Source organism: Mesoplodon bidens (genome assembly GCF_964165515.1).
Source record: "Mesoplodon bidens genome assembly, chromosome: 5".
In the NCBI taxonomy this organism is placed as follows: domain Eukaryota; kingdom Metazoa; phylum Chordata; class Mammalia; order Artiodactyla; family Ziphiidae; genus Mesoplodon; species Mesoplodon bidens.
In genome coordinates this window covers 103,866,324-103,889,955 of record NC_138161.1, presented here as the reverse complement: position 1 = coordinate 103,889,955, position 23,632 = coordinate 103,866,324, and the positions used below count along the sequence as shown (strand labels likewise).

The 23,632-nt window shown below is 39.5% G+C and overlaps 1 protein-coding gene across 6 annotated transcripts in view; it reads right to left on the bottom strand.

The window, feature by feature from the left end:
• Nucleotides 1-23,632, bottom strand: part of LPP (LIM domain containing preferred translocation partner in lipoma) — a 698,762-nt gene that overhangs the window by 444,075 nt on the left and 231,055 nt on the right. For all 6 annotated transcript variants that reach the window (XM_081235262.1, XM_081235261.1, XM_081235266.1 and 3 more), the window contains one exon: nt 15,837-16,037. In XM_081235262.1, the coding sequence (XP_081091388.1) occupies nt 15,837-16,029 (193 nt within the window). In that variant the 5' untranslated portion in view covers nt 16,030-16,037. The remainder of the gene's footprint in view (nt 1-15,836; nt 16,038-23,632) is intronic.

Sequence of the window (23,632 nt, the reverse complement as noted above, 5' to 3'; positions counted from 1 at the left end):
CAATAACAAAAATATCTGCAAATCCATAATTCACCAGAATTCATGGATATTTCAAATGGTTATTCCAAAGGCTCTCTGAAATAATGTCTTCTTGGTAATGACTTACAGAGATTACTTTGGCTGTTTTACACTTTCATACATCATCCCATACACATCCATGCACAGGTGATTCTAAGTAATTTTCACATATTTTTGGACAAATTCAATTTTAAAACATCTCTGAATGGTAATGACTAGGGAAAATAATTGTGAGAATTTTCTTCTTTTAAAAAATAATAATAGCATTAACATGAGATGCAATGTAGTGCCAAGGAAAACCTCTGGACTTGGAGTTAGGAAGCAAGGATTCAAATCCCAGCCTTGCCCTGTGCTGGCTGTTTCACTTTGTATTATATTCTCTGTAGATTGGGGGTGATGATACCCATCTTTTATAGTGTAACTGAAAGATCAGGTTAACAATGAAGCAGATGAAACAGACTAATAAATCCACTAAAAAGTCTTTCACATCGTTACAACAAAGTTCTCCCAGAGAAACTGTTTTAGTAATAGCAGTGGTCAACAATTACTATGCACTGGTTATTCTATATTACCAATGCTTTACTTGAGGGAAAACACTCACGTTTGGTCAAATGTGGCTTCTACATTTATAAGCTTCGCTGTGAGTCCTCTGAATCTCAAATTGTTCATTTGTCTCTAGGAACCTTAATAATACAGGAACCATAATAATGTTACAGGATATGGTGGTAATTAAATGAGATACTATGTGGGAAAGTGCTTCAAAATCTATCCACACACACACACACACTCACACACACACACACACACATCTTTAAAGTTGCAAGTTATAGTGAATATTTCATAATAAAGTTCTTCCTTCACCGCTTCCTATTTTCTCAGGATCACCCCAAAAAGGAGATAAACCAGAACCAAAAAAAAAAAAATGTTTTAGTTTCCTCACATCTCACATTCTTAAGGATGAGTGTTTGACTAGGTAAAAAAGGCTACTTTGACCTAGTTTGGCGAGAATTAAAAGAGACTTGTTTTTTTTTCCCCTGCTTTTTTGACTTAGCATCTGTACAGACAGAAACACTTCATTCTCAAGCATGATAGACGCTTGGAGAGAAATGGCCTGATCCTTCTGGCCAAGACCACCAGGATAGTAGCTCTTGCCCATGGTGTAATAAGATCAGTATGCTTTGTTTCTTGGTGCTTCCTGCCTGTAGCTACCCAACTTCCTGGAGCTATTCCTAGAGATATGTGTCAAAGCACACGAGATGTTGAGTCTGCTCAGAGTGAAGTTACTTTGCTCATATTGCGAAGTTCCCAGGAGCCCCGATGCACCACCTAAGGACGTCAGCAAAGAGCTGCTAAAATTACAAGGGTCAGAACCGGCACCTTGCTCTGCATTTGCATATGCCGTTCCCTTTGCTTGGCATGTCATGCTGTCCACCACCCTCTTCTGCCTGGCTAACAACTCACTCTCCAAGACTCAGCTCAGATGTCCCCTCCTCTGTGAAGCTTTCCCCAATTCCTCCTACACCACATCCTTCATCTTCTTTTACGGCACTTAATTTACAGAATTCAACTTCTGCTATTATATGTCTACCTTTACTAGCAGACCATCTATTCTGCTTAAAAGCAGCAAGATGCAGAACAACATACAGAATGGATAGTAAGAGAGAATGCTGGAAGGTCAAAGTGCTAGCAGGGTCTAGGTGTCACCCCTCAGGGATCTGCCCTCCTCTCTCTCTGGTGCTGTCCTCAGCTGTCCAGTCTCTGGATACTGTAAATTTAAGGAAGGATGATAAAAATATAACAGTATGATCTTTCTTTTATAGCTCCTAGGGTCAATCATTGTTCCAGGGTATGATTTCTTTATATGGCACATTTGCCCAAAGGCTTAGGTGTCAGATTTATTTTTATAATATTCATAATGAATCCATTTATAGATGATTTACATAGGCCTGTTGTGACCCAAAATCGGCTGACATTTCAGGCATTGTTACCTGAAGTTACACAAGAGCAAGTGCTCTATAATGAAAAAGTTTGGGCACTGCTGAGGCATTCTAGAAGAATCTTTTTTATTTACATCTTCTTCTGTTTTTGGATTCCAATTAAAATTCCTTGGAACAACATATGCAGGAAACTGGTATTTATGATGAAAAGCACAGCATCATGAAAGACAATTCGAGCCCCTGAATTGCTACATTGTTCATACGATAAAAGATGCATAAGACTTCCACAGCCACTATCCTTTACTAAGGAGAGAGTCTGTACCCACAGGACCTGGAGAAGGTTCAAGGGCATTAAAAGATTGGCCCCTGGAGTTACTGAAATAAACAAATGGTTCCCAAACTTTGGTTGAGTGTCAATCAGAATTATCTGGCGAGTTTTATTTCATTGTGTTTTAATGCAGATTTCTGGGACCCATGCCCTGAGATTCTGATTCTGTAGGACTGACGTGAGCCCCAGGGACCGTGTTCTTTTTTTTTTTTTTTTAATGTTCCCCAAGTCTTTCTGATGACTGGCCAGCTTTGAAAGCCACTGGTGTAAACCACCATTATAACAGTGATCTTCAAATGGTGCATGCAAGATGGCACCTTGAGAAGGACAAGAAAATATTAAGCAATCTATATGTATGTATTTACCTTATTGTTCTGAAACTTTTTATTTTAAAATATAGACTCACAGAAAGTTGTAAAAACAGTATAAAGAGTCCCATGTACTGCTCATCCCGCCTCCCCCAATGGTAACATCTGATAAAGATATAATACAAAATCCAAGCCAGGAAAACTGACATTGTTTCATTACTGTTAACTAGCCCTTATTCAGTTTTTACCATATTTTAACCTGCATTCCTTTGTCTGTGTATATAGATCTATGCTATTTTAACTCATGTATAGGTTCATGTAACCACCACTGCAATTGAGATACAGAACTCTTCCACCACCATTTCCCTGTTGCTTTTTGTTGGTATGAATTCCCTGCCCCACTGCATCCCCAATCCTGTCCCCTAACAACCATTAATCTGTTCTCCATCACTAGAGTTTATTCATCTCAAGAATGTCTTATAAATGGAATCATACGGTATATGTAATCCTTCAAGATTGATTTTTCTTTTTTCATTAAGCATAATGCTCTTGCGGTGAATCCAGGATGCTGCATGTATCAATAGATCACTCCTTCTTATTAATGAAGAGCACTATTCCACTGTATGCATGGACCTGAGTCTATTTAAACATTTACCCATTGGATGACATTTGAGATGTTGCCAGTATCTTGCCATTATGAAAAAAGTTATGAACACTCATGTACAGGAGTTTTTGTGAACATAATTTTTCATGTCTCTGGATTAAATGCTCCAGGGTACAACTGCTAAATCATATGGTTAGTACACATTTATGTTCATTTTAAGCAAAAAAGCTGCCAAAGAGTTTTCCAGAGTGATTATACCATTTTACATGCAACTACCAGCAATGTATGAGAGATTCAGCTTCTCCACACCTTCGCCAGCATATATGATTTTTTATTTTACCTGGCTTAATGGGTGTATGGTGACGCCTTATTGTAGTTCTACATTTATTTTTATTCTTGAAAAAGAAATTAAGCTTTCTTCATATTTAAAACATGGAGTGAAAATCGTATCACACATTTATATAATTTAAAAATGAAGATTAAAGAGCACCTCGCCACACAATATTGCATTATTCACAGTTTTTGGAGTCAGACACGGATGAGGAATCTACCACCTCATGAAGGCATTCACTTCAGCAGTTAATTAAGCTGACAGGTTACAAAATAAAAGAGATTTTTGTCAACAATTCATGAATTTGTTTTTGTTCTAAAACATCTAATCCACTCACTCTGTGCACATACATTAATTCTATCACGGTAGGTTCTAAGCAAGTCACCCAAAGCACTTCAGTGACACAGAACAGTGGCCATAATGGAAGGATCCACAGGATCCAGACTCAGCTTCACCACTTACTGTTCTGTAATATTGAACAAACCACCTGACCGCTCTGAGCCCTTAAAACTGAGGTAATAACCCCTGCCTGTATTCAACAATTTTGATTTGTTATTTACAGCATTTCTAGAGAAAAGGTTCTATACCTCCTAGAAATGTATTAGGGAATTAACCATCCTTATCTGAGAAATGAAATTGTATTCGATAATTTTTTTTTCTTTTTTTTGCGGTACGCGGGCTTCTCACTGTTGTGGCCTCTCCCGTTGCGGAGAACAGGCTCCAGACGCGCAGGCTCAGTGGCCATGGCTCAGGAGCCCAGCCACTCCGCGGCATGTGGGATCTTCCCGGACTGGGGCACGAACCTGTGTCCCCTGCACCGGCAGGCGGACTCTCAACCACTGCGCCACCAGGGAAGCCCTGTATTAGATAATTTTTAAGATTCATCCTGGTTCAAGAATTTTATAATATATACAATACTGAGGCACTGTGATTCCTATCACTGTTATTAGAGGTTAATACTGTTTACCAGTATTTATGAATATTATTATTAGTAATAATTATATTTATATTACTATATATTTATTAGTCTTAGAGTACTAGTATTATAATTTAGAAAAATTATTAGTAATAGTGTGTATAAAATTATGAAATGCATTTATTAAATAAATACTGTTTTATAATTTTATCAATATTACTTAATATTAATAAAAGCAACTAGTTATTTTTATTATAACAAGAAATACACTCTATGAGGGCAGAGATCAATCTCTGTTTTGCTCATTACTTCAGCCCCTAGAAGAGTGTCTGGCACAAATTCTGTTTTAAGTAAATGATTGTTGAATAAGTATGCAAAAGTAATTCCTAGAGTCTTAAGGTATTTTATAATTTATAAAACATTTTTACACTCACTGTTATATTTGATCCTCAAAACAATCTGGTAAGATAATTAATATTAACAACTAGTTTTACAAATTAAGAAATATGGAATAGAAAATTGTCATGCCCAAGGTCAAGCAGTGAAACTGAGGCTGGCATGTAAATACCCTGACCACCAAGTCAGCACTGAACCTTGGCTCTTTGGAGTGTCAATAAGGCCTATGCATATTTAGTAAGATCTGATTTCACAATTTCACCCAAAGAATTACAAGTTCTTTCCTCTTCAGGAAGGTGCAATGTAAAGATCAAATTAATACAATTATTACCCACCCCCTTAATGAATGAACAGCTTGTCCTTTTTCCCCCCTGAGGCTCTGAAAATTAAAATGCATGTACTGGCACTCCACAGTGATAGATGAGGCTCAAGATGCTTACCCTGAAACAGAAAAGGGACATGCCAGTCAAACTCGAGTCTCATTAGAGTTCCTGATGTTTCAGTGAATCTGCGACTGTCCTCTTGACAGACCATGCATGGTTATAACAAACAGTCTGAGAAGTCTCGAGTGTTCTTCTGTGATGGCTGGCAACTTAACAGGACTGTCAGAACTACATAAAGAAGATGTTTCCCATTTGTACCTCCAAAATCACAGGCCAGATTCACCTTTCATGTCAGGGAAGAGAGACGATAGGACTCCAGAGACAGGAGCGTGAAGTGCAAGTATAAATATTTCGACATCACCTTGTTCAGAGCTCACCATCAGTCCTTATATATTTTCTACTACCAATTATTCCAGGTGTAAAAAAGAAAAAGCTTTTACTAACTGTAAGAAGAAAAGCAGCATCACATTGGCTTATACGGGCAAGATTAAAAATGGCAGAAAAAATACATTCTAAATTACTTCTTCAAATATATTGCCATAGGTGGCCATCCATTTCCGTCACATTTTAGCTATCTGTTGAGAAAACAAATATGTCCTGCCTGACCAAGTTACATGACTTCATATCACTAAAAGCTAGTTCTGCACCAAGTAACAATAATCAGACTCATCAATTCCTAGGAACCAAGCCCCAACATTGTCTCTTGCAATCTAAGTCAGTGGAGACCCAATGGAATGAGCACATTTAGGGCCTGAGTTCTGGAGCCAGTTCAGCCCCAAACTCTTGGGTAACCTTGGGAAGACATTCTCTTCACTCTCAGACTCAGTTTTCACATCTGACAAGTAAAACAATTGGCCTAGAAAACCTTCAAACACTTTTCTAGTTCTGCTGCTCAAAGACTTTGTGATTAAAACATGAAGAATGGCTCTGGCAGGAGAGTGGAATGGAAAACAAGCTTGGCTGCCATTTCCATCATGGGAGATCAGTTGCTTATGAGGACATTTGTTCTGGTTACTATGTTTACCCCAGATTATCAATTGCCTATAACTATTCCCTCTCCATAGAATGGGTTAGTAATCTCAGGTAGTAGAAAGCACAGAGAGATCTAGTAAAAAATTTCCAGGCTTAGGACCCTCACTGAATAGAATTCACTTCACCTATTCTGATTTGACTTTACAAGTCAAGGTGAAGCAAGGTAGGCAAAGCTTGAAAACAGAGGCTTTGTTTATATTTTACAGAAGTGTGTAAGGTAATATACATAGGAAAAGTTTGTGAAAAGAGCAACCATTTTGAAATTAATTTCAAAGAAAAATCATGAAATAATAAAATAATGGAGTTAAAATAGACGAGGCTGTCTAGCCCAATCTCTAATAAATAGAAACCTTTAAAATCAGCAAGAGCCCTAGATATAAAGAATAGAGGCTAGCTCTACAATTTTACTAACTACATGACTATGGAATAGTCCACTTCTGGTGGTTTACCACTCAGTAAAATGGCAATAGCAACTGTTCTACCTAACTCAGCGAGCTACAGTAAAAACTCTCTTTTGAGAATTAAATAACAATGAATATGGGAGTGCTACATGAACTACAAAGGAGTGTACAAGTAAAAGGAATTCTACTGAAAGGGTCACTTGGAATTTGTACCCTATGGATTCATTTTTTTTTAAAAATCTTATATAAAAAATATTTTTTAAAAGAAACTCCAGACACTGGAGAAAGTCAACCTCAAGCTGTAAGATAACTCTAACTTTACAAACTTGCAAACTTTACAGATCATTCTGTATGATAATCTATTGTAATGAGGGATACAAAATATTATCAAATGTCATTCAGCCAAACTACTGAGAGAGAGAGAAAGAGACAGAGAAAATTTCCAACTGCCCGAGTTATAACAGTAGGAAAATTTCAAAACCATCTCCATAAAATAATGTATTACTACAAGAAAAAAGCTCATGTACTTTGGTATCTACCAAAGACAAAAAAGAAAGATCTATACCCTATTCTGCCATCAAAGTCTAAGGCTTTTGGGAATTTTTGAAAATTTGAAGCAAAGAGAGAACCTGATTATAGGAAAAAGAACACTACTGCTGGGTGGGGCTAATGGCAGACTCCGGGAGGGCTCACGCCAAGGAGTACTCCTCAGAACTTCTGCTGCCAGTGTCCTTGTCCCCGTGGTGAGACACAGGTGCCCCCCACCTCTGCAGGAGACCCTCCAACACTAGCAGACCTTGTGTCGAGAAGCAAGAACAACTACAATCCTGCAGCCTGTGGAACAAAAACCATGTTCACAGAAAGACAGACAAGATGAAAAGGCAGAGGGCTATGTACAAGATGAAGGAACAAGATAAAACCCCAGAAAAAAAAACTAAATGCAGTGGAGATAGGCAACATTCAGAATAATGACAGTGAAGATGATCCAGGACCTCGGGAAAAAAATGGAGGCAAAGAGCGAGAAGATACAAGAAATGTTTAACAAAGACCTAGAAGAATTAAAGAACAAACACACAGAGATGAACAATACAATAACTGAAATAAAAAATACACTAGAAGGGATCAATAGCAGAGTAACTGAAGCAGAAGAACAGATAAGTGACCTGGAAGACAGAATGATGGAATTCACTGCCACGGAACAGAATAAAGAAAAAAGAATGAAAAGAAATGAAGACAGCCTAAGAGGCCTCTGGAATAACATTAAAGGCAACAACATTCGCATTATATGGGTCCCAGAAAGAGAAGAGAGAAAGGACTCGAGAAAATATTTGAAGAGATTATAGTCGAAAACTTCCCTAACATGGGAAAAGAAATAGCCACCCAAGTCCAGGAAGCACAGAGAGTCCCATACAGGATAAACCAAGGAGAAACACGCGAAGACTCATAGAAATCAAATTGGCAAAAATTAAAGACAAAGAAAAATTATTGAAAGCAGCAGGGAAAAATGACAAATAACATACAAGGGAACTCCCATAAGGTTAACAGCTTATTTCTCAGCAGAAACTCTACAAGCCAGAAAAGAGTGGCATGATATACCTAAAGTGATGAAAGGGAAGAACCTACAACCAAGATTACTCTATCCTGCAAGGATCTCATTCAGATTTGATGGAGAAATCAAAAGCTTTACAGAGAAGCAAAATCTAAGAGAATTCAGCACCACCAAACTAGCTCTACAACAAATGCTAAAGGAACTTCTCTAACTGGGAAACACAAGAGAAGAAAAGGACCTACAAAAACAAACCCAAAACAATTAAGAAAATGGCAATAGGAACATACATACCGATAATTACTTTAAACGTGAATGGATTAAATGCTCCAACCAAAAGACACAGGCTCTCTGAATGGATACAAAAACAAGACCCATATATATGCAGTCCACAAGAGACCCACTTCAGACCTAGGGACACATACAGACTGAAAGTGAGAGGATGGAAAAAGATATTCCATGCAAATGGAAATCAAAAGAAAGCTGGAGTAGCTATACTCATATCAGATAAAATAGACTTTAAAATAAAGAATGTTACAAGAGACAAGGAAGGACACTACATAATGATCAAGGGATCAATCCAAGAAGAAGATATAACAATTATAAATAGACATGCATCCAACATAGGAGCACCTCAGTACATAAGGCAACAGCTAACAGTTATAGAAGAAAAAATCGACAGTAACACAGTAATAGTGGGGGACTTTAACACCTCACTCACACCAACGGACACATCATACAAACAGAAAATTGATAAGGAAACACAATCTTTAAATAACACAATAGACCAGATAGATTTAATTGATATTTTTATAGGACATTCCATCCAAAAACAGCAGATTACACTTTCTTCTCAAGTGTGCACAGAACATTCTCCAGGATAGATTACAGCTTGGGTCACAAATCAAGCCTCAGTAAATTTAAGAAAATTGAAACCATATCAAGCATCTTTTCTGACCACAACGCTATGAGATTAGAAATCAATTACAGGGAAAAAATGTAAAAAACACAAACATAGGGAGGCTAAACAATACATTATTAAATAACCAAGAGACCACTGAAGAAGTCAAAGAAGAAATTAAAAAATACCTAGAGACAAATGACAATGAAAACATGATGTTCCAAAACCTATGGGATGCAGCAAAAGCAGTTCTAAGAGGGAATTTCACAGCAATTCAAGCCTACCTCAAGAAACAACAAACATCTCAAATAAACAATCTAACCTTACACGTAAAGGAACTAGAGAAAGAAGAACAAACAAAACCCAAAGTTAGTAGAAGGAAAGATCAGAGCAGAAATAAATGAAATAGAAACAAAGAAAACAATAGCAAAGATCAATAAAACTAAAAGCTGGTTCTCTGAGAAGATAAACAAAATTGATAAACCATTAGCCAGACTCATCAAAAAAAAGAGGGAGAGGAATCAAATCAATAAAATCACAAATGAAAGAGGAGAAGTTACAACAGACACCACAGAAATACAAAGCATCCTAAGAGACTACTACAAGCGACTCTATGCTAATAAAATGGACAACCTGGAAGAAATGGACAAATTCTTAGAAAGTTATAAACTTCCAAGACTGAACCAGGAAGAAATAGAAAATATGAACAGACCAATCACAAGTCATGAAATTGAAACTGTGATTAAAAATCTTCCAACAAACAAAAGTCCAGGAACAGATGGCTTCACAGGTGAATTCTATCAAATATATAGAGAAGAACTAACACCCATCCTTTTCAAACTCTTTCAAAAAATTGCAGAGGAACACTTCCGAACTCTTTCCATAAGGCCACCAAAACCCTGATACCAAAACCAGACAAAGATACTACAAAAAAAGAAAATTACAGACCAATATCACTGATGAACATAGATGTAAAAATCCTCAACAAAATACTAGCAAACAGAATCCAACAACACAGTAAAAGGATCATACACCATGATCAAGTGGGGTTTATCCCAGGGATGCAAGGCTTCTTCAATATATGCAAATCAATCAATGTGATACACCATATTAACAAACTGATGAATAAAAACCATATGATCATCCCAATAGATGCAGAAAAAGCTTTTGACAAAATTCAACACCGATTTATGATAAAAACTGTTCAGAAAATGGGCATAGAGGGAACCTACGTCAACATAATAAAGGCCATATACGACAAAACCACAGCAAACATCATTCTCAATGGTGAAAAACTGAAAGCATTTCCTCTAAGATCAGGAACAAAACAAGGATGTCCACTCTCAACACTACTATTCAACATAGTTTTGGAAGTTGTAGCCATGGCAGTCAGAGAAGAAAAAGAAATAAAAGGAATACAAATTGGAAACAAAGAAGTAAAACTGCCACTGTTTGCAGATGACATGATACTATACATAGAGAATCCTAAAGATGCCACCAAAAAACTACTAGAGCTAACCAATGAATTTGGTAAAGTTGCAGGACACAAAATTAATGTACAGAAATCTCTTGCATTCCTATATACTAATGATGAAAAATCTGAAACAGAAATTAAGGAAACACTCCCATTTACCACTGCAACAAAAAGAATAAAATACCTAGGAATAAACCTACCTAGGGAGACAAAATACTTGTATGTAGAAAACTATAAGACACTGATGAAAGAAATTAAAGATGATACCAACAGATGGATATACCATGTTCTTGGATTGGAAGAATCAATATTGTGAAAATGACCCTACTACCCAAAGCAATCTACAGATTCAATACAATCCCTATCAAATTACCAATGGCATTTTTTACAGAACTAAAACAAAAAATCTTAAAATTTGTATGGAGACACAAAAGACCCCGAATAGCCAAAGCAGTCTTGAGGGAAAAAAACGGAGCTGGAGGAATCAGACTCCCTGACTTCAGACTATACTACAAAGCTACAGTAATCAAGACAATATGGTACTAGCACAAAAAACAGAAATACAGATCAATGGAACAGTATAGAAAACCCAGAGATAAACCCACACACCGATGGTCAACTAATCTATGACAAAGGAGGCAAGGATATACAATGGAGAAAAGACAGTCTCTTCAAAAAGCGGGGCTGGGAAAACTGGACAGCTACATGGAAAAGAATGAAATTAGAATACTCCCTAATACCATACACAAAAATAAAGTCAAAATGGATTGGAGACCTAACTGTAAGACCAGACACTATAAAACTCTTAGAGGAAAATATAGGAAGAACACTCTTTGACATAAATCACAGCAAGATCTTTTTTGATCCACCTCCTAGAGTAATGGAAATAAAAACAAAAATAAACAAATGGGACCTAATGAAACTTAAAAGCTTTTGCAAAGCAAAGGAAACTAGAAGCAAGACGAAAAGACAACCCTCAGAATGGGAGAAAGTATTTGCAAACGAATCAATGGACAAAGGATTAATCTCCAAAGTATATAAACACCTCAATATTAAAAAAACAAACAACCCAGTCCAGGACCTAAATAGACATTTCTCCAAAGAAGACATACAGATGGCCAAGCGGCACATGAAAAGCTGCTCAACATCACTAATTATTAGTGAAATGCAAATCGAAACTACAATGAGGTATCACCTCACACCAGTTAGAATGGGCATCATCAGAAAATCTACAAACAACAAATGCTGGAGAGGATGTGGAGAAAAGGGAACCCTTTTGTACTGTTGGTGGGAATGTAAATTAATACAGCCGCTATGGAGAACAGTACGGAGGATCCGTAAAAACTAAAAATAGAATTACCACATGACCCAGCAATCCCACTACTGGGCATATACCCAGAGAAACCATAATTCAAAAAGACATCCCAATGTTCATTGCAGCACTATTTACAATAGCCATGACATGGAAGCAACCTAAATGCCCATCAACAGATGAATGGATAAAGAAGATGTGGTACAATGGAATATTATTATACAATGGACTATTATTCAGCCATAAAAGGGAACTAAATTGGGTCATTTGTAGACACGTGAATGGATCTAGAGACTGTCATACAGAGTGAAGTAAGTCAGAAAGAGAAAAACAAATATCATATATTAACGCATATATGTGGAACCTCGAAAAATGGTACAGATGAACCGGTTTGCAGGGCAGAAACTGACACACAGATGTAGAGAACCAACATATGGACACCAAGGGGGGAAAGTGGTGGGGTAGGGGTGGTGGTGTGATGAATTGGGAGGTTGGGATTGACATATATCCACTAGTATGTATTAAAAAAAAACAACACTACTGCTAGTACTTTAAAGATAAAAAGAAAAATTGCGTCATCTTATTGCTGTCATCAGTAGAGAACAGAACATGAGGAGACAAAACCATATATACATACCAACTTCATTCCATAGAAAAATACGTAGACACTTAACATGGTAAAATTTGCAAGAAGACAAAACAATAAAAAATATATATGGGCTCATAAGCATATAGTACAGGATACAAAGAGGCATTTGGAAATGTAGGGGCATTCCAAGACACACAAGTTGTTGAAAAAAAAAATCAATGAAAAATGAGAACAATGGTAGTAAAATAAAAAGACCCTAAGGCCTAAAGAGCTACTAACTTGGAAAAAAAGTACACCTACTCTTAAATGTGCCAAAGCCCTTTAGAGAAAGTTATTAGCAAAATACCTTATAAAACAATTATAACATATGGTATCACATAAATATAAGGTGATGTGGAAAACATGTGGGTACTTTTTCTACTTTCACAGTCAGAATTTAAAAATGAGAAAGCAAACCCCAGAGATTACAGACATAATAATACAAAGGTGAGAAATGTAATCGGTAACTTCAAGGTAGCAGTGGTTAAACAAATCCTGGGCTAAAAAGCTCAAGGAATGGGGAGAAGAGGTAAAAAGGAATTCAGACAGAACCATAAAGCCTAAAAAGTGGTTAAGAAGTTCGAATCTGTGCCTGGAAAAGCACGCTTATATTGCTGTAGTTTAATTATCACCGCAAACATCATTGAGTAGCTACTAGGTGTCAGGTGTCCTGCTGGATGCTGTTGGGAGTAAAGGCATGAGTCAGGCAGCCCCAGCCTCTAAAAGGTCCGAGTCTACCAAAGGAGACAGGACCATACACAAGTAAATCTATTAGAAGGACAGCTGTGAAAAGGATTGTATGAGACGCATAGAGGTTATGGCTGAGGGACAGAGTAGAATATAATACAAGGTCCTGATAACCCTGGACTCAAACAAAGCGGACCTGAGGACTGGTACCAACTTGACCACAAGCAGGCTGTGCATTTCTGAAAAAAACACTCACACTCTCTGCACTGCAGTTCTCATCTTTATACCAGCAAAAGGTGGACTGTGTGATTTCTGTTAGTTCTACACTCTTGCCTTTGTGGCTGAGGTTCTTGGAAGTCAGGGCCTGAATTAAGCTATGAATGTTAAGGCTTTATGGGCTAGAAATTGAGGGCGCATATGTTCAGAGGCAAGGAATGGCAATGGCGTGAGCTGAGACATGAGACCTCATCAACTCACGTGGTAAATGAAAACTGTGTTACCTACTACCTGGGGATTTCACTAATGGTAAAGAATATTCTAAATGGACAAAAAAAGAAAAAGAAAATGGATATAAACTTTAGAAAATGTATAAAAAATTAAACAAAAATAACATGAATTATAAAAACACTGAGAGCAACAGAGGATGCACTAACATTTAAATTAAATATAAAGGAAAGCAAATCTTACACTTCTAACAAATATCATGTCATAATATATAGCAGATGAAGAGATGGAGCTATATTTTAAAAAAGTCTGAATATCCATGAAACTTTATCCATGTTTGTCTTTAAAATGTATATATGCAAGGGAAATTTCTTCCTTTACGTATTCAAAAAAGGTTATATTAAAAAGAAAGAGGGATTGGCAGAATTGCAAGAAAGACTCAAGACTTCAGAAATTCAGGGAGACTGAGTTGCTTCGAGAGAGGATGCCACATTCCAAACTGTTTATTGCAAGAGAAGAATTACTGAGCAGTGCACTCACCCATGCAGCCATCCGCCATCCATCCAAATGTATATACACACAGGAACATACAGACATACATTTGACCATACACAATCATTCCCACTAAAAACACAGTAGCATAATAAGAGCCAAGAGGAACATAAGGATGAGTGAGAAACCACGTCTTGTTGCTTAAATGGGGAAACAAAGCTTACATTCTTATAAGGAAGTAGGGAAGTATCACCATCATATGGGGCCCGAGTGCCACATATGCCAGGAAGAGAAGGACCAGCAGCAGAGCAGACTGGGTGAAGACAACAGCCTCACTTCAGAAACTTTGTAGCCACAAAACCACAGAGAATGTCACCTCTTTTCTCTAAGCTTCCATTTCTTTATGTGAAAAAATACTTAGTTCATAGGGTTATAGGGAAGGCAATAAAATGACAATGAAAAGCATAGTGCCTCAGACAGACTATCTGGTCAATAGTGGCAGATTAAGAAGAGCAGGAGGGGGCTTCCCTGGTGGCGCAGTGGTTGAGAGTCCGCCTGCCAATGCAGGGGATGCAGGTTTGTGCCCCGGTCCGGGAGGATCCCACATGCTGCGGAGCAGCTGGGCCCATGAGCCATGGCCGCTAAGCCTGCGCGTCCGGAGCCTGTGCTCCGCAACAGGAGAGGCCACGACGGTGAGAGGCCTGCGTACCGCAAAAAATAAAAATAAAAAATAAAAAAAGAAGAGCAGGAGGAACAACAAAAGAAGTAGGAAGTTGACAGTCAGAATAAGATGTATGTGGAAACCCAGGGAAGGGAGTGATTACTTAGGATCTAGGTCAAGTCCAGACACTGGAGAAGGTGATACAAATAGGACTGTGACAGGTGACAGAAGGGTGTGAGGTGGCGTGTTAAGAAAGAACAAACAGTTGAGCAAAGAGCTGCAGAGGATCAGAGATGACGCCACTGTCCCTAGAGAACCAGCTAGACAGTGGGAGAACCTCACAGAGTACAGTGATGAGGATGGGGCATCTCAATGCAGGAAGAGTCGGCCAAGGGGACAACTCACCAGAATTCACAGCACTCATGGTGAATCTGACCCCTTGTGGAGGGGTCTGAAGTGCAACCATTACCTGCTTCTCTCCTCCCTCTCACATACGCCAACACAATATAGGACCTGCCCCATCCTTCCCCTCGGGTGTGCATCAACTGTCATACCCACTAGACTTCCTCACACCTCTGCCTCCTTCTCTATAAGAAACCCTGTCTTTATTCCCTTCACATTAGAGGGGAGTCCACTGTTTGGCAGCATTTTTGGACACATGTACATTGGCAAGAGGGAGGGACGACTGGGTGGTAGACACACTTCTACAGGACAGTGGGATGGGGATGGAGGACACAGCAGTAGAAGAGCACTGAGCTATGAATGAAGAGATGAGGGTTCTAGTTTTAGCTCTGGCCCGAACTCACTGTATAACCACAGTCATATAACCCCTAAGAGATCTCAATCTTTATGCCCAAAAGAAGAGCTGCCTAGATGGTTAGTTGATGCTTTTTAACCTTTGACAGTCTATACACTATGATAACCACACCACAAATTCTTGAGCTACCTTGTTCCAACACAACATTGTACTGCAAATCACTTTTCATTATATTGAACTCTCCCATTTGGGGCACCCACCTCTGCAATCCTTCACTCACCTTCACCGCCAGGTTGCTTGTATGGGTTGTACTTGGGCTTTGGAGCAACGACTGGGGCAAACTTCTTCGGTGGTTGTTGTGTGGACACTGAAATGCTGGGGGTCCCAAAGGAATGGGTGGTCTCCATCCGTGCAGACACGTGGCCAAGGGGCTCAGCAGAGCTTTTGGGTGGCAGCCAAGATGGGTGAGACATTGTTGAATCTGGAATTAAAAAGAAACAAACAACAGTTGTTTTTAAAGAAACACAAAAATGAAGGCAATATACTTCACTTCGTTATTACTTCTTCTTAATCCATACTTAATAAAATCTTGAAAAAGGACTCTGAGAAGAAGGAGAGAAGGAAGGAAGGAAGGGAGAGAGGGAGGGAGGGAGGGGTGAGGGAGGGGAGGGGAAGGGAGGGGAGGGGAAGGGAGGGGCGAGGGAGGGGAGGGGGGAGGGAGCGGGGGGAGGAAAAGAAGTAGGAGAGTTATGAAAAACTTGCCTTAACTGGAGGAGGAGAAAAATTGAACACTCCCCTCAACCAATCTGGAATTCCTCTCTTCCAACAGTTACCTATTTTAGTGCCTAGGACTCTTCAGGAAACAGACATGAGTAAGAAATGGTCCCTAACCTTAAGAAGTTTCTACGGTAGGAGAATTTTATACTAGCAAGGTTGGAAAAAAGCTTCAATTTTATTAATAATCTATTAAAATGATTACCATATCAATTAAATGGTGGTAAGTTACCTAAATGAGGTGATATTATCTAAATGAGGTAAAAAAAATAAAGTGTTGCTGGAATGTAGAAAAAGATAAGATCACTTCTTGCAGGGAGCAGGACTAAGACCTCATTAATGAGGCAACCTTCAGACTGGGCCTTGAGTGCTGAGGAGAGGTCGGGCCCGAACAAAGGAGGCAACCTTGCATGAGCAGAAAAGTACACAGCACTTCATTTTAGCATGGCTGTGGGGGAATACAGAGAAGTAGCTAGCAAAAGAACTAAAAATGTGGGATGGAACCAAAGCACTGACAGCTTTGCATGCAAGCTTGAGGAGTTTGAATTTATTCTGCAGGCATTAAGGAACCCCCAAAGGTTTATTCTTGAAACAAGGGTATGACTAATGCATGGCAGGACATTGAAAATGATCCCTCTAGCAGGAGCAGTTCTGCTCCTCACCAAGGGGCACTTGGAAATTGCAAGGAGGGACATGGTTTGCCACAATGCCTAGGACAATTACTGGTACTTAGTAGCCAGGGTCTAAAATATTCAACCCCTATAATGCACAGGGCAGCCCCATATAACACCCATCAGGAACTCTGCTGAGCGGATACCATACAGGACCTTTAGGAAGAACTCAGCTAGGAAGGGGATACACCAGCCAGTCCAGGGGCTATCCTACTGGGATTAAAATATACTCTGTGAGGAAAGAAGAACGATGTCTTGGTGTCAGGGTAAGCCAACCACCCCTACAGGCAGCCTGCAGGCTGGGGCCAAGCCTCACAGACTGCCACTGAGGAGGGCTCTCCAAGTCTGATTGCAAGAGCTCTCCAGCGCGGGGAGGCCCGGAAGGCTCCCTCACCCTCTCCCAGCCCCAAATCCATCCCATAATTTATTAATTGGACTGAATTAATTGAGAGGGCTCCATGATTACCTCCAGATGTCTGTAACAACAAAGAAAACTGGAAATGCAGGAAAAAATAAAGGCCTCAGCACGTGGCATGGCCAGGGAGAGATGGGGTGGAGGGGGAGAGATGGGGCCCAGCGTGGCCTGGGTAGCATTACACCACGCCAGGAGGGGTGACATGACCCTGAGCAGCCCCACTGCCCTTATCCGCTGTCCCAGGTTCCCCTGCTCCCTGTCCTTAACTCACAGGTTTCATGACAACCAATGAGATGACAACATTAAGGTTTTATATACTGTCAAGTGCTAAGTGAGGGGAGGAAAACTGTTGGAGGTGTAGGTCTCTCAATCAAAGAGGACAACATGAAGCAATGAGGAAGCCTCTAAATTAGGAATCAGGAGGGTTCTGTTACTTAAGCCAGTGGGGACACTGGCTTTTCACTCTGGTTGCAGGGCCTTATTTTCCTCCCCTGCACCTTGTACACATGCTCATGTACACAGACACTTGGTAAATTGTAGGTTCCTTGGAAGAGCGGGGATCATATTTTATACATCCCTAAACCACCATTAAGGCCCAGCACAAAACCAATACAGAAAAACAACTGTGAATCTGGTTTACTCCTGGTTCTTAAAACTGGCTGCACATTTAGAAGTCTTGGAGATTTTTTTTTTTTTAGATACCAAAACCAAGCTCATCTCTCAGGGTTGAGAAACATTAATTTTGGTTTTGTTTGTTTAATTGAGCCTCAGTTTTCTACTAAAAGGGAATAAAGTGTCTGTTCTACTCTCAACAAGACCAAAGTGATATAAGCGGGGAACAGGCAGGATCAAATAAAGATTTGAAAATTTTAACGTGCCCTGCACATTTGTAGTATAAATTTTATTTGCGGATTTTTTAAAAAATGGGTTAATATTATCCTTGCAAATTTTCTATAAATCTCAAGTTATTCCAAAATAGAAACTTTCAAAATGGGTTAATATAGGATACAGTGATTTCTAAAGCAAAGAGGCACATTTCCAGAGCAATCACACATTGCCAATTGACTGTAGAATCCTGGCCTTTTCAGAAATTCTGCAGATATAAAGGAACAGGAAACTTCTGGGAGAATATGAAAAATGAAAATGTAAGCATCCATGTGCAAACCATGGACCCCACCATATTTTCAGTTATCCCCAGCACCATATATCACCCTTCCACTGTACTCTCCATGGAGGCAACCCCAGTAACACCTCCAGTGAGTGCCAGGGTCTGGCCAAGTACCTGTCTGCATAAGACCTTAACAGCATTTTTTCAAACCTTTCTTCTATATGTTACCAATGGCCCAGTGACACCACTCCCAGGATTTATAATGAAATGTAATGACCCTGAAGACTTGCTCATGCTGTGTCCACCATCTATAATGCCATTACTTTCTACCAAGTACACCCCCACCCCTTTTTGTTATCTTGACCCAGCTGAAATGTCTCTGATGCTGTGAACATTTCCCTAGCTCCCTCCAGAAAGAGTAACTTAATTCCCAGGCTCTTGTTTCATACTATTAACAGTCCACATGTAAGCTATTTCATCACCTGCCTATCTACCCCAATGAGCTGGAAGTTCCTAAGTGGTCTCACTATACCAGCACAACGCCTGGCCAGGAAGCCCTTAGAAAAATATCTTATGCATGAATGGGTGAATGAATAAATGCTGATCTCTTTGGTTACTCCTCCCTTTCTAGAATCTGCATCTCCCTTCTTAGCATCCACTGATGGAATCATCTCTTTTTTCCCCTCCCTTCATTTAGAGATGTAATGAATTGTGTTGATAGATTTCTAGATATTGAACCATCTTTGTAGTCCTAGAAAAAAATCCTACTCAGTCACAGTTGTCGTGTTTTGGAATATTGATGAATTAAATATTCTATTTTACATAGAATTTCTGTACGTATAATACGAAGTAAAATCATTCTGTAGTGTCTTCCTCTACTTGCTTTACTTATCATTATTAGGTTTTGATATGGGGGTTCTGCATCCTCTTCTACTGTTTGGATTAGTTTACTGATAAGATTGGAACTATCTCATCTTTAAAGGTTTATCAGAATTCAGTGTAAAGCCATCTAGATATGAAACTTTCTTTAATAATAGAGCTTAATCATATTTCCAAGAACTTCTACGACAATTGTAGCAGTTTTATACTTCTTTTGAGGTCATTTTTCAGCATTTATATTCTGCTGGAAATTCATCCATTTCCTCTAGGTTTTATCTCTGCTCCCCTTCACCCAAGCTACCTCTCGATTAAAAATGATGTCTCATGTACTATGTATCATTTAGATCTGAGCATCACTTTCTACTAGTCCTTGAAGACATAATTCACATTCTCCGTCCTCCAGTTCAAGCTATGTCCCCTTTCACTACATTTCCACAGCACCTGGGATACTGCCGTCATCACTCCCATCACATGTCACTCTGCCTCTCTGCTTGCCTGTATCACAAACTAAACTCTTCAATCCTTGAGAGCAGAAGTAATTATCATGCTCTAACCTCACGGCCTAATACATAATAGGCACTCAATAAAAATGTCCGTTAATTTAATAAATGAATAAATTTATTTGCCAAGCCCTAGAGCTCCAGATAAAGCAAAGTCTCATCCTGTACTCAGATGGTTCAGATTATCATCCTGTTTTCAAGGAGGTTAAAGCCTACCTGGGGAAGATATATTTTTATATGTGAAAAGAGAAAAAGGGCAACACAAAGTATACAAAAACAAAACAACCAATTGGGGTATGTCACAGGACCTAGCACAGGGGTACTCTGAAAGCTAGGGGGCTCTGAAAGACAAAGGGAATAAGCGAAAGGACAATGCTTGAAAATTCTGTGAACTGAAGGAAGCAGCAAGGCACTTCTTTGAGAAGGCAGCAGACCAGCTGAACTGAAATGAGGGACTTAGCATATTTGGGGGAAAGACTCGGAAGGTTAAAATGAGCCTTGCTCATTTAAAGGTCTTATACAGAGAAATAAAAAGCTAGAACTTTTATCTTTGAGCAGGAATCTAACAAGAGTGAAAATTCTATGTAAGAAAAACTAATCTATGCAAAATGGATCCAAGGAAGGAGATAAATACAATAGTATAGACATAGAGTCCCCATGACCCCAGTTCTAGTCTCAGCTTTGCCAGTGTGACCTTTAACAAGAGAGGATGCTCATTTGCAGAATGAATGTCTGTAAAGTCCCAATCAGCTCTAATATTCTAGAGTGCTTTCCTTCTCTGAAATCTTAATTACAGCCCTTCATTTTGATAAATGGGTTTGAGAAAACCTCACAAGTTTAGTGAACGGATGAACTAGAACATTTCCCTGGGGTTTCTCAGCTTCTCAGAAAGAGACCCATGGTAAACAGAGAGATAAGCACCGGTGAGAGCTGGTTTTGCTGGACCAAAACTTACCCTGCTCTTACTTCCTCTGGTTCTCGATTGGTTTCACTCTAAGCATATAATCATCATGAAAGCAAGAAGTGAAAGGGAAGATCTACACAGAGGCTCTGAAAATACACAAACACCATCAGAAGAGAGGAAAACAAGAGAAGTGGCCCTCCTCTAAGCAAGATGCCTACTGCTGATGGGAGTTAAAAAGCTGGGGCTCCCTAAGCACTGGTCTTTCAGGAACTGTCATCAAATGCAAAGCAATTAAGAAGAACCTAAGAGGTTTCACTTATTGCCACTCTGTCACTCTTCTGTCTTCTCCTCCTAACTGTTCAGTGGGTACAAGAAAGCTACAGACTGACAATAAATAGCAAGTGTTTATTGAGGACTTACTATATGCCAAGCAATTTTCTACTGGACACATAATCATTCTGACTATTACATGAGGTAGGGTTATCTTTCTCCATATTTAGCAGATCAAGAAAGTAAGGCTCGGGGCTTCCCTGGTGGTGCAGTGGTTGAGAGTCCGCCTGCCGATGCAGGGGACACGGGTTCGTGCCCCGGTCCGTGAAGATCCCACATGCCGCACAGCGGCTGGGCCCGTGAGCCATGGCCGCTGAGCCTGCGCGTCCGGAGCCTGTGCTCCACAACGGGAGAGGCCACAACAGTGAGAGGCCCGCGTACCGCAAAAAAAAAAAAAAGAAAAGAAAGTAAGGCTCTAAGAGTTAAATAACTTGCTCAAGGATACACAGCTAAGGAAGAGCAAAGCTGAAGCTTGGACACAAGTCTTGGACCCAAAAGCCATGGTCTTCACCATGGTACTACCTGTCTGTTTGCAGGAAAAAGAAAACACCATAATCCAAAGAAAGTCATCACTTAGAAACAGGAGATTTTGCTTTCACATGCATCCCTAGCTCCTACATCCCACCTGCCATAATGTCTTCTCTATTTTGTTCCATCAAACCTAACTATCATGAGCCCCAGGATCACAAACTGATGAAGCCAAAAGTCTAGCCAAACTGATTAGACACAAGAAAACACAAACAACTGAAAAAGGCCATGTGACGTCCAAGACCCTTCCTCTATGGGTGGGAAAACCTACGGCTACAGGTAAGGTGACATTTAATACTAAAAATGGCTACCAAGCCTCTCTAAAGATAGCATGTGAATGACAAGTCACTGTCATCCACAAAAATAGAACCAACTAGTGCTTCCTCAAGTTTTGCTTCTTTTCTAAAATCAATAACAAGGGAGTTCCCTGGCGGTCGAGTGGTTAAGACTCTTTGTTCCCACGGCGGGGGTATGGGTTTGATCCCTGGTCAGGGAACTAAGATCCCATATGCTGCATGGCGCAGCCAAAAAAAAAAAAAAAAGGCTTAAAATCGATAGTACTCTTCTTTAAACATTTACATAGCTCACCAAACTTTAAAAACAACCAAGCCCCGTTGTATGGTATTATCTAACACCAATTGCTATAAGCTTAAAGAAGTGGTTTTTAAAACTGCACACTAGACTCATCTGGGAATCTTTATGTATGTATTCTGATTCAAGGGTTGGGAATAATTGACTTAACTTAGAGTGTTTATTTTAATCTTTAAATTATGTTGCATTAGTCCCTAAATCTCCCTTGGCAATTAACCCAAGTAAGGCCTGGCTCTTGGTCAATGTTTGCTGAATAAATGAATAACACTGAAGGAAGAGACAGGTATGAACAACACTATTTTATTGGTAGAATAATTGAGAGGCTGAGGGGCTTTGTGACTTAAACATCAGAAGTAGTTGATAGCCGATTGAGTTTAGGATTCGTGTCCCTTAGCAACATTTTCTCCACTTAAACAAGCAATTAAGATTTAAATAACACTGTCCTACACCTTTGGAGATTTTTCATGATCTTTCCTCTTTGTATAAAAGTCAGTGCCTTCCTAGAGTTTCAAAACTGCTTTCTTAAGGGGCTGTTAAAATGGTACACTGTGCCTCCCTTCCTAGACTACAGTTAATTATCCTTTTCTACATCTTGGTCCTCAGATGCAAGATACCTGATCTTCTGAATTCAGACCCAGCTCCCAGTCTCAGCTCTGCCATGAGCTCATAGTGCAACCTTTGCTCTCTCTGGGATCACAGTGACCTCCTCTGAAAATGATGTGACTCGATTATTAGATGAATGCTAATGACAACTCTACGCACAAACTCATGAGTCTAGGGAAGATTCTGACTGTAGAACTAGCCAGAAACAAGTAAAAGTCAGCCATGGAGACTCCAAATCATCCATAATTCTCCTCTTAGGTCATCAGTGAGGAAACACAGCCCTCTTTTTTGTTGTTGTTGTTCTTCTTTTTTTGTCACCCGTTTCCCCGTCTCTTCAAACCTCCCCATTGTGGGAGGGAACCTTAGAATGATCTCAGAGATTACCAAGGTATCAATCAAGATTTATTTATTATGCACAAGTAAATAAGTACTTTAGGCAAACCTTTTCCAAACGGTGTAAGTAAGTCCCTACCCGTGTAATTACGAAGCAGATATGCTGTGGCATGTGACGGAAGCATGGGAAGACAACGTTAAACAACAAGGCAGGCTGAAAATTGAACACAATTGTTAGTTGAATAGCAAACGTAATCACTCTTCCTCTGATGAGAGCTGGAAGGGCAAACAGGATCTGCCATGGGCTGAAAATGTCAATGCATTCACTCCACTTCTCTTTATAGGCAACTCTAGTCCCGCACTAGCTAAGTGCCCCACTCTCTGCATGGACAGCTGCCATTACTCGGAAGGGGTGACGAGAGAACAACTCTACAGAAATG